The sequence below is a fragment of the Ornithodoros turicata genome, chromosome 2, assembly GCF_037126465.1.
Source record: "Ornithodoros turicata isolate Travis chromosome 2, ASM3712646v1, whole genome shotgun sequence".
NCBI lineage: Eukaryota > Metazoa > Arthropoda > Arachnida > Ixodida > Argasidae > Ornithodoros > Ornithodoros turicata.
Window position 1 is genome coordinate 50929529 of NC_088202.1, and position 17448 is coordinate 50946976.

Below are 17448 nucleotides of genomic sequence, written 5' to 3' on the forward strand. Positions count from 1 at the left end.
GCTACAGAATATCTTCTTTCTGAACTGCATGATATTCCACACGATTAGAAGAACACGAAAACCACCACTCACATAACAGACGACACCACTGGTGCTGTCGTCTGCTACAGAATATCTTCTGACTGGACTGTAGGATATTCCACGTGGTTAGAACAACACGAGAAGCCACCACTCACATAGCAGACGACACCATTGGTGCTGTCGCCTCCTACAGAATGTCTTCTGACTGGTCTGCAGGATATTCCACGCGGTTGGCAGAACGCGAAAAGGTATGATGCTCATAGCAGACGACACCAGTGTTCCTGTCGTCTGCGAAGGAATATCTTGTGACTCTGCCTCACGATATTCTCTGCGGTTTGAAGAGCACAGAAAGACATCCCGCAGCTTAGTCACAAGATGTTCCGTAGCAGACGACAGGACCAAGGGTGTCGTTTGCGTGTGGGTCATGCATTTCGTGCTCTTCTAACCACGTGGAATGTACTGCAGCTCAGTGGGAAGACCGTCTGTAGCAGATGACAGCATCAGCGGTGTCGTCTGCTCTGGGAGTCATGCCTTTTCGTGCTCTTCTAACCGTGTGGAATATCCTGCAGCTCAGTCAGAAGATGTTCTGTAGCAGACGACATGGGCAATGGTGTAGTCTGCTATGCTTCCCTTTAACTCTCGATATCTCGGCGCCGTGCGAATACTCAAGATAAGACGCAGCAGAATTTAAGTCCCATCAGTAGCTTTTTACTTTTCCTTCCGCTACATGTCTGTAGAATATTCTGCGGGGATGTCCCTCGTGTGAGTACACGGTTATAGTGCTTAAAAACACCATGGATTAATTCAGATGGCGCAGGGGTTAAATTAAATAGCATCTGGATTTTTTCAGATGGCGCCCGGATTAAATTGAATGGCGCTCGGATTATTTCAGGTGGCACCTGGACTAATTCAGATGGCACTTGGACTAAAATGGACGGGAAAACCTGTAGTATGTGGGCTAGCTGGTGAACCATGACACACGGAGAAACACGGAGACAGCACAACACACGGGGACGACACAACAGATTCTCGAACACAGCAAGGATTTCTCTGTTAAAGCAGGAGGAAAGAAAACAAAGCAAAGAAAACAGACGGGGAAAGCTTTCCCCTATAGCTAATTACCAATAATTCTAGAAACAGCCTTTTGGCGCGGTTCCCACGTACTCATGCCACTCATGCGCTGATGCAACCCCGGATACAAGGACGACGAAGTGCGTGCTCTTCCTCTTAATCCTCTGGGAATGTAACTCACTGTGCCTAGTAGTGGAAGAACAAGAAGATGTAACTGACGTTGACATACTCCTCGAACCAATCTATTTTCACTGCTATAACGGTATGTAATTCATCCGTCATCTTCATGTATGACAGTGGGCGACAGCGAGTTTACACACCATGTGGGCTTGCAGCGCTCACACGAATCGTTCTATTTTGACATATACTTGACGGGGATAGACGTCACGATGAGACAACAACGTTGGGATTCTAAGGGGACGAACTTACAACGAGAGCGGCGTACACGACATCTGCCGTGTACGCCAACAGTATTCTTCGAAGATCGTACACACGCGCATCAGCGTGATAGATATATGCAGATGCTAGCATCCAAAGCCTGGCTACAAGGTGACAGTTGTATCACGGTAGGACTAAGATTTTAAATTAAATTAATTAATTAATTAATTTAATTAATTTTAATTAAAAAACTAATCCACGTAGAATCATGCGGTCAACGGCATTTGTTCTTACTGGATTTTTGCCACCACCTCATGTGCATGTCATGTAACCTAAGTTTAATTATGTAAATTTTTGCGAACTGAACTCGGAAATTTGCCAAGTAAAGGTCACTTTTTTATCCCACCAATGTGAACAGCGTGACAAATTTACTCAAATGAATGATAATTGACAGGCATATTGAAGAGCCATGGTATCGGAAAAAATAGCCGAAAATCATGCTCTACAGGACTCGCAGAGGATAGCGCGCAACGAACTTTTCAGCGAAATAATTGTCAGTGCGACGTAAGGAGGTTGGAAGCCCAGCCCACACCGGCATGGTAGAAAGAGGTGGTGGTAGAGACATAGTTTATCGCGTCCGGCTTCGGCTGGGACCATACCTTCCCTCTCCCAATTTCAAGAACTGTCACTTTTTCTACTATCACTCTGTGGGCTGGGTTTCAAGCCTCCTTTCATCGCACTGACAGCGATTGCGCTCAAAATTCCTCGCGTGTTATCTTCAAGTGCCCGATAGAATAGATGCTGAACATCACTGTCAATTATCATAAATTTGAGTAAATTAGGTACGCTCTTCATGTTGGTGGGGTAAAAAAGTTACCTTTACTTGGCAAATTTCTGAGTTCACTTCGCAAAAATTTACATAATTAAACTTAGGTTACATGACATGCACATCAGGGGGTGGCAAAACCCTAGTAAGAACAAATGCCGTTGACCTCATGATTCTAGGTGGCGTAGTTTTTTAATTAGAATTCAATGACACGTTTTCTGGGACACCCTGTAGATTCACTGCACTCTCTTATTGGGACCATGAAAGGATATTTGACGAGCCTACGATCATTTTCAATTTGTTTCTCTGTTCTAAAGCATTCGTCCTGTGAAACATGAAATTGAAAATCGTTCAAATAGCAAAATATTCCATATTATCCACTGCCGTGAACGGCGACTGTTACAACCCGCCTGCGAGGCGAACTGGCCGTGACATTATACACAGAGGATGCTGCCGATTCGCGGACGACCTTTAGCTAGCAAACTGCAACATTTGCAAGCAAGCTTGCAAACTTCGCTATGAAATATGTTTTAATTTGACCTGGGGCTAAGATCGTACCTGATCGTTGACACAGAGTCCTACTAGAACTGTTATTGTAGTCGTTGGTTGTCAGCATGGTTACCGGAGCACGTTCTCCTCTCTGAGCTGCTTTTTCGTGAGAAAACGTCTCTGTCGGTGGCCTTGTGAAAGCTGCTGTATACGGAACGATTCCTACATGCTGTTAGCGTCGTATCATCTCTTCCTCCATCACTGACAATTTGCGTTGCATCATATTCCTACTGATTTCTACGGCAGATGCACGACGTCGTTGTTGTCCAAACCGAAACCATACACAAACGTGGTCGCGCAGGGTGTGTGCTCCCGCTCGTCTACAATTGGCTTAGAGGACTGGACATTGTTGTCTGAATCCCACTTCGAAGGGACGTATCCTGCAGTCACGCCCCGCTATTTTTGCGTGGTAACTGCGCCCCCGGTGCACTGAATACAGTCAACAGTCGGTGCGTGTAAGGCAGCGAGGGACCATGAGAACCGTTTCCGGCAGTATGATCGGAATTCGCGAAAACGATTTCATGGTCCCTTTAATTATGGTTCAACCTTTAAGGTACCTCGGCAGACACTAATAATCATTTAGGATTGTGAACACCTGTGTTCCTATAACCCCCGGGCGTCAGCCCGTCCGTTCCGTCGCCAATGAAGACACAGCAAGCGAAAACGCAAACAACAAACAACAAAGCTTATTCCATACCGTTCGACGAAACTGAGCGCAGCCAGCAACAGCCGACAATCCCACAGCAAAACAGAAGTCCATAACTCTCGATCACTGCCGCTTACATCCAGTCCAAACACTTTCAGCGCCCCCTTGCAAATGTGTGTACCCCTGAATGACACGCTTGTCTCATATCAAGGGCAGTTGACCATTGACCACGCTCCTTGCCGCTATAGGATGAAACGCGGATATCCGGGCTCACCGCAGACTTACCCGCTTTTATTCGCATTTTATACGCGTATATCTCAACACGTTATATTTCTATCTGCAAGCCAGGACGCCGAGGATAGCCGCTCGAGTCTGCGGTATAACCGCACTTCAGCACAGCTCCAACTATTGATATAGCTATCTAGCTTGCTAACTGTAGCTGTATTTTCCAGTGACCCAATACTTGACGCATGAATTCTGAGAAGCGACAATTTGGCAAGGCGTCCGAAAGTTCCACGATAACCAACAGAAATGCTTCAAAAGAAATGCAGACAGTAACAAACACTAACGAACTAACATTCTTGAGTACGCCTTGACTGACCAGTATTTACTGCAACAAAGAAATTGCCTCTCGTTACTGATAATGTCACGAGTGAACAGATCCGAAACGAAAAAAGTTCTGTGCTGTATTTTCACATCTCTTTCTCCTGGACCAGTGGAAGCATATCATAGGGTGCACGGTGAGAAAGTGTCATTAAATTTCTTTAAAAATCTACGCGTGGTAAAAATTTTGAGACTTGTAGTATGACACTCCTGAAGGTTTTTGCCACCCAAACAAGCGGTTTCCATGAGTGTACCTTATTAATTAGGCTAGTTATGTTAATTGGACTCAAAATTTTGCCAAGGAAAGAAGTTTTTTGCGTTAATTAGAGAGTCTTTTTTTTTTATTCCGTGTTACCCCGAGAAGCAACTGGGGCTATGAGCGGTGTACACATGTGGACAGAGGGGGAGAGGACAGCAGGAAGGAGTGGGGACAGAGCCGTAGCGACGGGGGTGCGAGAGGGGCAGCCGCCCCTGGCGCCCTTGCCAGAGGGCGCCGAACGGCAAGTCCTGGCAGGTTGGTTGGACAGTATAAAGTAGGAATGAAGATAATTTGAATTTACGGTATCGGCAGTGTAAATATGCGTTTTCTCTTGTTTGTTTACATGGTTTCTGACGGCAGTCGGGGAGAGGGGGGGCGCTTCAGATTTGCCTTGCCCCGGGTGCAGACTCGCCTCCCGGCGGCTCTGACTGGGGGACAGGGGGTTAGTATGCGTCCTAGACCGACTTCAGGGGGTACTGTGCCGACATTCGTCTAAAAGTCTTCGGAAAACCCAGAGAAAATCTCAGGCCGGTGGTAGGATTCGAACCCACCACCTCCCAGTCTCCAGCACGACCTTGGATACCACCAACGAGCGGGACGCCTTAACCCACTCGGCCATACCGATAGTAAATCAGAAAGTCTATGACCAGAACATGCTGTCTCAATCATAATTTAAAGTTTCTTCAACTATTCCACAATTATTTGGCACCCGAAGACTTGCCATCTCTGCAAGCCCGTTTCCAAATTTCATCAGTGCTGGCACTATCGGCAAGGCCCGAAGACACTCCCACTGCTAATGTTATTAGCCACTTGTTATCCATATTTTATATTAACTTAACCACTAATATTAACACTTATTAAAGGTCACCTATGCAGATATCCTTTATAGTCGAAACGGTTCTGAAAGCCCACATTCAACTATCAAAAAAATGTACCTTCATTCTCCAAGTTTCGTACAGTACCATGTAAAAAAAACAGATAATTCATTCCGAAACACACACGGGCGCAGCCATGTTTATGACGTAGATGCACCCGAACGGGCACTGTGACGTGTACGCGCCTTCGTACTTGTCAGTGGATTCCAGCTACGGCTTTTAAGTGGTTTCCCGCATCTGTGCTTGAAGATGGCGGACAGCCGCGATGAGTAAACAGTGCAGCAGCTGCGAAGTTATTCGTGAACCAAGCTCTGTGTGATGTTGTTACTGGAATTCGTCATTTGTGTTTTGTGAGCTCGAACAATTTGTATCAAGTCGAGTCTGCGTTAGCCCCTTTAAAGCACTTGCCCAGTGTAGGGTCAGTTATCTTAGGAAATTGACTTACGTTTCGACAGCCATTTTAGCAAGAAAATGTATACGTTTTATTTTTCCAGGAAAAAAAGCGTGCTATGTATTTGGGAAACCGTATAAAGCTATGTGACAAGTTTTACGTACGAATGTGTAACCGATGATGTTTTGGAACGACGACCGACGTAAAACAAAATACAAATCACATTTTAAACTTTTCGTGCGATTCTGTGCATTTTCCAGAAGCTTTCTTTGAATCACACACTCCCATGTCATGCTGCATCGTACAAACAGCACCCTACAAACCACTGCGTTTATGTCTAACATCTGGATTTTGTTTTTAATGAGCACCGGAGCACAGACACATGCGCACGAAAGCTCGAGAATAAGTCATGTGGTTGCACACCATGCTGACGCAAAAGAAATACCAGAGCACATATTCCACTTAGAAATGTTGTTTCGGGGATCTGAAGAGGTAAGGCATATCATAGGTCCTAGAAATCAAATCAGTGGGTGTACATTATCCCTCTGTAGAGTGCTATTTCAACCCATAACTCAGCCCATAGGGTGTGAAAGTGTTAGAGGCAATTTATGTGACTGTCGTCATGGGTGACATCACTGGACAGCCTCTGAATTAATTCCGTACTTGGGATATATTGCACAAATCACTTCGTGTTTAATATTTATCATGTAGGACATGATAAGCAATTTGTAAGATGCAGCCATGTCTGCAGCATTCTCGACTGCCTCTTACCTTTAAAGTTAGAAACACGCTACCAAACGATTCGCAAAGGCCAGTCTTGCAGAGCCCATGTAACTACTGTCTTCATGGAAGTTATGCTTTAGCATAACCATCGCACATGAAGTACAATTATATGTGCTTGGACATCTGTTATGTACTGCATCATCTAATCTCCTGAAACATAATGTGTGGCTGCATACGACATTTTTATGCCCATGGTGTACATGGTGTACATTTTATGCCCTAGTCATACATGTGCACACGAATAACAGTGTATATGTGTGAAGTGGCAAAGGCTGCTTGTTCCTCTACAACCCCTTGCCTTGCAACGTATGTCTTGTGAACAGGGAATATCACACTCGAATAGACGACACTTGTGTATTTTTGCCGAGCAAATAAATATCTTTATTTACATTTTCCATCAATCAGCAATGTTGGGACCTGGTGCAAATATAAATGTCGACAAGGAAAGTACTTGGTAAGGAAAGGCTATTCCTATAGGCTCCGTGCGCTAGTGTTTCGAGGAGGCGAAGACAGCGCCCCAAGCCACCCAAGTGGCGAGGAGGTGCGAAACGGCACTGAAGGCGATTCCGCTCTCTCCTTCCTGCCGTGTGCAGCTGCTGTTGATTTTTTTCTACTTTTGCAATGACCAGTACATTTCGGGTACCCATAATCCGCACGGCTCGTATAATCGTATTGCTGTGTCTTTGCAGCTCCGAGAACCAAGGGAAGTATCCGGTTTTGTCGTTTGTCTGCCCGGCTGTACAAGCGCTGCCTCAGCCAACGCTGGATACACGCCATTTCGCGCGACAACGAAGTATGATCTATCCTGCAAATTCTACTCATGTGATACATGCGTTCTGTTCTACAGTAAATGTGAACGTCTTCATTTCTGCTGTCCGCATATCATTTATTTTACTACGCTGTATCAAAAGCATCGAGGTAAAACTTGCACAACACTTCCATCATAGCAGAAAATAACTCGTGCCGAAAACCATAAGGCTTCTGTTAGTTCCTTTCGAGATTGGGATTGATACCCGCCACTGTGACAAATAGGCGACATACGCAAATTCGTGCAAATTGAGGAATATCGCCAGTGCAGCACCGTTCCCGCTTTACACTAGCGGTGTCCCTTCATGGGGTTGTGGTTTTCGGTACGTACTTTCAAACCAATTCAGGGTGTGTTTATCGACATTTATATGGTTTATTAAAAACCAGATTCTTTCTGCAGCTATGTTCCGTGGGACGGACAGGTCGAAAACCAGAAAACCTACGTCTGAGATATGCATGAAGCTGAAACGGGAAGACTAGTTGAGAAAAGGCATGTTGCTATTACCGCACTCTCCCCTACCAGGTGTTCGAAGACATCTCCCACTTCAGAAACGTGTGCGGAGTCATAAAGCCTTCCTTGCTCTACAGTTGTACCGTTGTACATCAAGAAAAGAAAAACCTTGTTTCTTTAGGAGGTCGCAAGTCGCATCTGAGTTTGATGCTAGCTGCTGCGTTCGCCACAACGCAACACACGACAGCAGCCAGCGCTCAGTTCAGTCATACCGATTTTCTGCACATTTGGCGCGCGTGTCAAATTTTCGCCGCGCCCTCTGGTTAGCGCAGGGAGAGTATATATTCAAATGCAGATATGACAGTTCTCTTTTTTTACCTCAGCATAGTACAACTTCAAAAGTAACGAACAGTACAGGATCAACAATCTTAAAATATCTCAAGAGGGGAATCGCATAAAGCTCCAATAATAGGTTGGACAATCAAAGCTCCAAAAGACAAAATATTTCCAGAAAAATCTGATTCATTGGTTGCCGTTGGGATGTGTACGAGTATTATGTACAGTTCATGAATAGAACATGTTAGATCATTGCATTGCCTCCATGTGAGCATTAGAACAGGCTACTTTCCAGGTCGCTCTCTTCGTGTTTTTCTGTGGGTCTTCTCTTTTTTTCTTTTTGCAATAGCAAACATGGCCATAGTGAAACACAAGCAGCCAAGGACAGGATGAGAGAGCTATACAACACAACTTCTAGCTCTCAACTGATATATTTATTAGCAGACTCTGGAATATACACATACATGCTGCTAAACAAATGACAATTTAACCAACTGAATCACAGACATGAAAAAAAAAGGGTTATATATGTTCCCCCTCTCCTCATTCTATTTCGCAGGCAGAAGCAGTATCGCCCTGAGTGTGCCTGTGCGTCCCCTTTGAGATAACGTATCCCGGACAGAAGCAAATCCAACCGCGAACTGCTTACACATACATCTGTCTTGGATTTCTCTAACCCCTTGTTGTTTAAACGCAGCCTTGATCTCTGTGTTCTGGAAATTTACGGAGCATCCAGAGTCCCCTACAATGTATTGGCAGATTTCTCGAGGGCATCAAAAGTCTGTCCTTGGCTGCCTGTGTTTCACTATGGCTCTCAGATACAAACTACCCCGTTTCAACACAGTAGGAAACAGATTTGTAAATAGCATCTGTTGATTGCACTGTACGTACCCCGCATATAAGGGATAGTGGATGCCCCCATAGTGGATACCCCCATAGTGGATACCCCCATAGTGGATACTACAGCTTATGTGAGAATGTCAGTAACACAAGAAAGCTAGATTTGAAACCACCCTTACTAGTAGTAGTAATTTTTGTGTGAAGCTATGCAATGCTTGCCACTAAATAATTTAAACAATATGTTTCATCTGCCAGCATGATAGTCCCCTGAAAAGCAATTCTCACTCGGCAGGAACTACCGGTTCTAAAACCTATCCCTGACATGTGTAGCATCAGGGATGAAAACCAAGAGGCACGCTGGAAAAGACAAACACACACGAGCTATGTTCTCACTGTGTAACAGCTGCTCTGGCTACTAAAATGAACATAGTTCCACATTGCTCTTCTACGTACTATGATTTTGCAGTAAGGTTATGCACTTTGGATAAAAAGACTACACAGCACTGCTCAGATATTTTTGCCTTGTAAATAGCATGTATGCAGTATACACACAGTATACTGCGCGAGGACCCTAGCGAGGACTTAGCCAGGACCCTAATGCTGACGCATTAAAGCTTTAAACTCGTAGCCCAAAACCAAATATTCAACCCGCTGTCGTTACGGGGCACCATAATCAGTAGCTCTTTTCACATTTTGTTGGTAGTACAGTCAAACCTCGCTTTACGAACACCCTTCGTTTCTCAGAAAATCGTTCGTAAATCGAGGTATTCGTAAATCGAGGTCTGAGGTGTGCAGTGCACAAATACCTCACAAAACCACGGGAAATTGATTTGAGTAAGTTTTATTTTTGAAAATACTGCGTAATTGCACCATAGTTTCTGCAGGGTCCATCCTGTTTAGAAGAGATGACAGAAGTCTGACACTTGACTCATCCACCCGGTCCTCAGAGTACGGTATCGCGCGCGGATGAGACTGTTTCCAACGGCAAATATCACGCTTGTCACCGGCTGTCAGGACTGAACGCCTTCACTTGGAACGGCAAGATGTTTCCATCTCGGAGACCTGGTCCAAACTGACAACCGTTCGGCTGTAACCGCCCGAATTATTCTTACAGGAAATGGTGAATCATGTTTGTGGAACGTGGTGGCGTTGGGACATTGTATGTTTGACTTTGGCAGCATGTACTGAGGAACTTTCATTATCCTCCGGTCCATTGGACTGTCCTCTGTACGTTCATAACGCGCGTTCGTATATCGAGGTCAGAATGGCTTGGCAACTTTGGGTCCGTTCCCTAATAATCCGTTCATAGTTCGGATATCGAGGGTTCGTAAAACGAGGTCAAAATACACGGAAAAAGTTTGGTTCCCTGTGGAGCCGTTCGTAAGTTGAGGGAATTCGTATATCGAGGGTTCATAAAACGACGTCCGACTGTAATTAAAATGAACATTCTATTTAAAATATTGTGCTACATAACCACCACCTAACCACCCAGCACAGCTTGATTGATCATGCTTATGTATGCTATCCTTCTGTGTATTACTCGAAAAATAATACACGGTATCAGACGGCTGTCAAGAACGTTACCCTTATACTGCCTTCAGTGTTGTCGGAGTAAGTACACTATCCAAGGCGTTTATCTTGTGGTTATTCACAAGTGCAGGTGCGGGGCCGGTTCCAGACGGAGGGGTTGCATTTGCGGGAGGTCACAATGCTATCCAGTGACAACCTCACGAGCACAGGGTCGCACCAGGTTCCGGCTGCAGGTGCCCACATGGTATGGAAAACTAGGCATAATATGAGAAGCTCCACAAATATGCCACTCCCAGTCCCAGTCGTGTGAAGTGTTCTGCGCCTCCCCTATTTGAAGATTCACGCAAGATAAGAATATAGAATTAATCTGATTTGCAAGATAAGTCGCTCGCTCCTGTCTGGCACAGTGCGAGATACTTTGTTTGTTTGCTTTGTTTGCGTGCATTAACAAACCTAAAGCTAAGTAAAACAGTCGTATGCTCAAGGACGCTCAGGCTAAGTTAGGGGCGATGCATTGGATGAGTAACACATAAAAAGTAGTGGGTAAACAGATTAGGTTGCCTTCCTGGGTGTCACACTTACATTTGGCGTCGTACCTTCAGGTTACGGACCTATGCATATGCCTGTTGAGCTGAATCTAGGCGACCGTACAAAGGCCAGCACAGTCACCCTAATGACGCGAGTAGTAACCATTACCCACTGAGGCTGAGCAGTCCCTGTTATCCCCTTCCCACGATGTATAGCCGAAGTAGAAATGTGTTCATCTGGGCTAGTTTCAGCTAAAACAATGTATAATCCGTTTCAAAACTTGTAGGCCTCCTTCTCCCGTTCACAGGCTATCCCTATATACCGGGGTGAAAAAATTCCCTAAGTGGATCCGCTTGCAAGTCGGTTATGGAACCAGGAATTGATTGCGAGCTTGGAATGCATTTCCAGCTAGGAATTGCTTTCCAGCTGGAAACACCATTTCCGTTTTCAAACGGATCCACTTGCAAGGCGGTTATGGAACCAGGAATCGATTCCGAGCTAGAAATCGATTCCGAGGTTCCTTCGGAACCCACCTGCAAGTAGTTTATAGAAGCCGAGCCAGGTTTCAGCATCAGTTTCTATTCTGAACTGCTGTTGCGGCTCTGCAGGAGAGCCAGCCTTAGCTGCTAGCCTGGAATATGTACAGAAGCCAGGAAGGAAGATGTGATATTTCCTCCTCTTTCTTTTCACAAAGCTGCTGCCAGTATGTGGCCTGTTCATTAACCTTCTTTACTTGAGCAGCTGACACAATACATTCAGAGTCCGAAACGTCTGACTCGGAGAAGTCTTCGCTGTCGCAGTGTCTTTTTCTTCCCACCTAGATGCAAAATGAACAAACGTAAATATACCGTGAGCACATAAAATATGGACGAATTTACATCAGTTCTGGGTGCCCCATGGGCTTCGGCGGCGTTCTTTTTTGCATTCTGTAGATTGCACTGAACAGATTGTTTGGCATCTCAAAAAAATACATGTCACGAATTGGTACTAATAGACATCAATACTACTTTACCTGAAGATGACTTAGACTCACCAACTGTCAGCAATCCTGTCCATCCCAAAGCTGCAACACAAGACATAATTGATGAGTGAATAGGACTGCTGCTTTTTCACTTGTCGTCCGTGTCCTCTGTTACTGCTTCGAGATGAATAGTCAACTCCAAGTTCCCCACATTCCTACTTTAGTATCTACAATCCTATTTTGTGCACTTCAGGACATTATACCCGCCTGATAGCCAGTAAAAAGTGCTGCTGTCCATACCCGATTGTGAGTGAACTGGGAATTCTGTGTGAACTGTGTAGCAGCTTTGCTGATTTTTGCCAGGCCCCCACTATTCACGTATTTTAGCATGAGTAAATAAAGATAACAACAACAACAATAATAACACTTTAGTTTCATTGAAAAAACCTGTAGAAAAACATGTTGCAAACGTACAGGTAATGCCATGCATAAAATTGTAAATGTTTTGCTGCAACACTCACGCAGCGTTTCTCACTTCAGTCGCGCTGGCCCTTATTCCCCACGATTCATAGTATCTCGCAAGCGTCCTCCATTTTTATGACGAACAGTCAGCTAAAATACAAGACACATAACAAAGTCAGTTACAAGCATGCGCAGGGGCTCTTCCCCCACTAGCTAGCGTGCACTTACGCTATTTTAAATAACAGTATATATATAACAGGGAGTAGATCTACACATTCAGATAAACGTGCATAAATATCAAATCATAAACTACTCGCCATCGTAATTGCAGTCACATGCGTCGCTCATAATGTTTCGTGATTTAGCTGGTGCAGAATTTGTAGAGACAAAGAAACTATGCAAAATCCAGCACTTGACTATAGAGATTCAAAAACATTCACGTTTTTTGCCCGTCTTGAAGAGTTGAAGGACGGGAACTGCTACCACCCGCCTACCGCTCGCGACATACTGATGCAGATGGCGCTCAGTCTGCTCCACCAAATATAGGAGGCTATGGCTCCACTTGTCGACAACGAGGCCGTTGAAGTTTCGGTTTCAAACTAAAGTGAAAATTATGCAAAAGTTCGATTTTGGTACTCTGCGAGAATGTTTCTGGTATATTTATCGACAAAAGGTAACTCGGTCGAATTGCGGTAGGGCCATAAACAATTGATATATTATGGAATGTAAATGGAGATTATCATTTATCTTGCAAAAACGCCCGGTGGACCCGGTGCACGTATCTACTGTATGCACCTGAAAGGAATGCAGAGCGTTTTCAATTCACCCCGATAAAGGTTTGCAAATATTTCTAGGGCAGGTGTCAAAATTACAGTGGACCAGCAGGGATAAGTTCACTTGCCAGCAAAGTGGAATACAACATCCACTTCGCACTCTAGAACTAGATGGTAGGCACACCCAGTTAAACTGGAGCATGGGTTAAACCAGTTGGAAACCACTTGGCGGTCAAGTGGAACCAGATGGAAGCACATTCAGTTCAACTGGAACCTGAATGATACCAGTTGGAAACCATTTGGCAGTCAAGTGGAACCAGATGGCAGGCAGATCCAGTTCAACTGGAGACTGGGTAAAGCCAGTTGGAAACCACCTGACAATCAAGTGGAACCACTTCACTCTAAACCGGAAGCAGTTTGTTCCACTTTAAACCACTTCAGATTCCAGTTCAGATTTTCACCTGGGTAGGTTCGCCTTTCCACTTACAGTTTGGTCATTGCTACCGCGTTTCACTTCAAGTCCCACGGAAATTATATCTGCAGCAGATAGACCTTTTTTGTAAACTATCGCCCACGCGAGGATTCTACCCTGTTCTCTCTATATGCAAGGGATGCGCGCGCGCTCCTATAGGTATTAAACATTCCCTCATCCGCCCCAGTTTCATAAGGGACCACCACATTCATTTACTGTATTCGCTGGTCTGAAATAAGCCATTGTAAATTATCTATGTCATATATAAAAAATATCGCGTTGTGCCGACCTCGGCAAATCATAAAACGACACGGCGCACAAAACTAGACAGTGCTGACTTCTTCACGAACTCTCTCACGAAATCTCTTCACGAACAACAGCAGTTATCGTGAACATTACCCTAGTCTCGGTAATAAAGTCTCTGTTGTACCTTTGCCGAGACATCCATCTAAAAACGGAGGCAACAGCGCCCTAGCCAAAGAAACCAGCTTTCCAAAGGTGTCATTGCCATCAGCAAGAGACACGCGCGAAGAGACACGCAAGTTGTCCGATTCCAGGGAAGAAGTGCGACCGCAAGAGCACTGAGGTGACCCAAAAATTGTTTTTGTCTTCTTCTTTTTTTCTTTTTAGTGAGAGTGTTCTCCAACGAATTAAATAAGATCCTGAGAAGAAACGATGAGCGCAGGTGACCTACAAAGCGAGCGCGAGGGCTCTGTTCTGCACACCTTTAAAAAATCCTCCTCGTGAAAAGAGCGCATCGCAAAACCGAGAGGGCGCCGTGACGCTACTCCACTCTCGTCACCGGTGACGTACGCTACAAAGGTCAAGCTCATGTATCAGCGGCGCGTGAGCTGATAAGAAAAAATGAAGGATAAAAGGCTACGCCTCCCCGTTACGCGAGGATCATGCCGGCCGTCAGCGGCTTCTTTTTCCGACCTTTTTTTTTTTGTAAATTCGATTGCACAGCTATAAAGGGCTGTTTATAGTCCGGCATCGACGATCAACCATTGTAGCATGCCGTAAGCGCCAGATTGCGCCGAGCGACACTCCACGAGCTACACTGTTTGCAGTTGGAGTGTAAACAGCCCTTAACTTACCGCCGAGCGAAAATATTTTGCGTAGTGACTCCTGGTGGACAGCTTGATAGACGAGGCAAGATTTCGAGCTATGTTACATGTCACATCATTGCTCCTTTAAATAATAGGTGCTACGAGCTATTCACTGAGCAAAGGACCTTTTTCACATATGCGTCGTATCCTAGTGGCTCTCCAACTAATCATGCTCGGTGCGCGTCAGAACAAATCCATGTAGATAGCACAAAGGACCAATACCGGTACCGACAAGGTCGCGCCATTCGTGTGGTCTCCCCACTGGTCGCCACTTCTGTCCCTATAGTGCGCCATCTAGTGAAGACGGAGATAATCCTCTCCGGCGCCTCAATGTCATACGCATGCGCATAGGCCATTGTGAAAAAGGTCCATTGCCTTTAAAAGCGAACAGGGGATCCTCTCGTTCAACCTACACAATGACACGATATTTTTGTCCACAGGGTTCGCCGGCGGTCACTGGGGATCCCGAGGAAGGGAAGAAACGACTCATGACTGCGGGAACAATCGTTACAGTGATGACGGCGATTGTCATAATTATCTTTATCGTATCCAAGAAAGCATCGCCCAGAAGCAGTGGAGCAGTGGTTTACAAGTACTGCAGTAGCTTTGAATGCGTGGAGTACGGAAGACTGTTGAATGCTTCTCTGGATGTCACGCAAGACCCCTGCAATAATTTCTATCGATTCGTCTGCAACGGCTGGGACCGGACGCACGAGAAGTCTGTGTCCCATCAACACCACCTAGACCACATGTCAGCGATTGCTACGAAAGCACAATACAGGAGAGTGCCTCAGACCGGACAATCTGCTGTTCAGAAGGCAGCCAAGTTTTATCAAAGTTGCATCGAGCTTGCGCAAAAAAACCGGTCTGAATTGCTAGAGTTCATGGAGATGCTTCGGAACGGGAATATCACGTGGCCCAGCAGACCAAGAGGGGGTGATTTACTTCGAGTAATGTCTTATGCTTGCGTCCACTGGAATGCTAGTCCGTTATTACAGTTTGAAATAGGTAGCATGCCAAATGGAACAACAGTTGTGAACATCATTCCAGGATCATTCGTTCCAGTTTGGGAGGGTATACGGCAAGATCTCGTCCGCATGAATCGCTATTATGAATACTTTAGAATGTCTTACCAGCTGATGGGAATGCCGAAGCCAACTGTAGAAGTCTACAACAAGTTTAAAGCGACCGAAGATATACTACTGGAAATACTTTCAACAGGTTTGAATGATAGCACAAGCAAAGTATTCAGCGAACATGACTTCCAAGGTGTGAGCAGTGCATTTAAGCAGAACCGATGGCGGATGCTCTTTGAAGAAGTTGTAGGTATTCCAAAAGATAAGGATATCGCAATCTCATTGGCATCATTGGGATATTTTGTTGCATACAATGAAGAAACAAGAAAACTAACAGAAGACACGATGATTGAGTTCCTCTCGTGGGGCGTGATCTTCGAACTCGGTCCATTGTTTCTCCCAGAAATGGCCGTCTTGACATACAAGTCAAAGGCGCAGAACTCGGATGCAGCCATGTACTGTTGTCTAGTTCACGTTGAAAAGTACATGGGATACGCTCTCACAATGCCATATTTCACAGAAGCCATTCCTGTGGACACCCAGCAGCGTATCAATAGAATGTATAAAACCGTCTCCACCGTTATTGAGAAAAGAATCGGGAAATTAGAATTCAACTATCAAACGTACCTAGAGAGCAAAAGAGCTGGCGGAATATTTGGCGGGTTTAACCGCGCAATATCAAATTCAGCTCTGAACGAACGCTATGCAACGTTTCCGGACATGGAGAACCTCTTCACCAAGAACCTTCTCAAAGCTGTCGCCGCAAAGAGACAGCACCCCGCCGCTGAACCTCTCTACCTGCTTCGCTCGAAGGACTACGGCCTGTATGAACCTAAAGAAGCAGTTATACACGTTTCTCCTTTTGCTATGGAGATCCCTTTCTATGGTACAACGCTTTCCAAGGCAATACGCTTTGGTGCAATCGGATCTTTTCTACTAACTGCGCTCGTTACTGACATATTCACGAATGTAGTCTTACAAATGACGACCGAAAATCAGAAGAACCTCACAAGTGTCACAGCATGTCTGCGAAACGCCATCAGCGAAGGCTCTCCCAATGACACGACGGTATATGATGCTATTTCTGTCCAGCTCGTAAAGGAGGCTTACGATTCTAGTAAAAAACAGGAACGAGATGGAAGACTAACAGGCGTGCCCAAGTACAATGAGATACAGCTAATGCTTATCGTCACCTGCTATCTCCGGTGTAGCGGGTCAAGCAGTATGCATGAAGACAGCTGCAACGTACCAATGCAGAACTTGGAGCTCTTCACTGCAGCTTTTAGCTGTTCAGCAGGAAGCCCCATGAGCCCGGAGCACAAATGTTTATTTTTTAACCCACATCTACAAAGTAATACGTCGAATTGATACTGGTAGGTGGTACAGCATAAAGTGGAACACGAGTTCGCATGATTATGCCTGGCCGTCCTGATGGTATTTTCCTGTTTTTTGGTTGCATGCGTTGGAGACTGCGATGCCCATATAATATGATCAATACAAGATTCTTATGACTTCTTGTTGTATCTGTACCTATCTGTACTAGTACGGTTGGACGATGAAGTCATTCAAAAGCTGCCTACTCGTAGCTTATGGACTCCTGTCGGGTGGGCTTATGGGACTACGACCAGACACATGCAGACTTACAGAAACGTGCTCTAATCCCACCATACCTCCCCTCTACGTTGTGCTAGTCTGGAAGCA

General features: G+C 45.2%; 1 protein-coding gene across 1 annotated transcript; it reads left to right on the top strand.

Moving 5' to 3' along the window:
• Window positions 1–1231: 1231 nt before the first annotated feature.
• On the top strand, window positions 1232–17258 carry LOC135383461 (neprilysin-1-like). The gene is made up of 4 exons (XM_064612900.1): window positions 1232–1354; window positions 7092–7195; window positions 10497–10610; window positions 15112–17258. The coding sequence occupies exons 3-4, from the start codon at window positions 10545–10547 to the stop codon at window positions 17113–17115; spliced, it is 2070 nt and encodes a 689-aa protein (XP_064468970.1). The 5' UTR covers window positions 1232–1354; window positions 7092–7195; window positions 10497–10544; the 3' UTR covers window positions 17116–17258.
• Window positions 17259–17448: the final 190 nt, after the last annotated feature.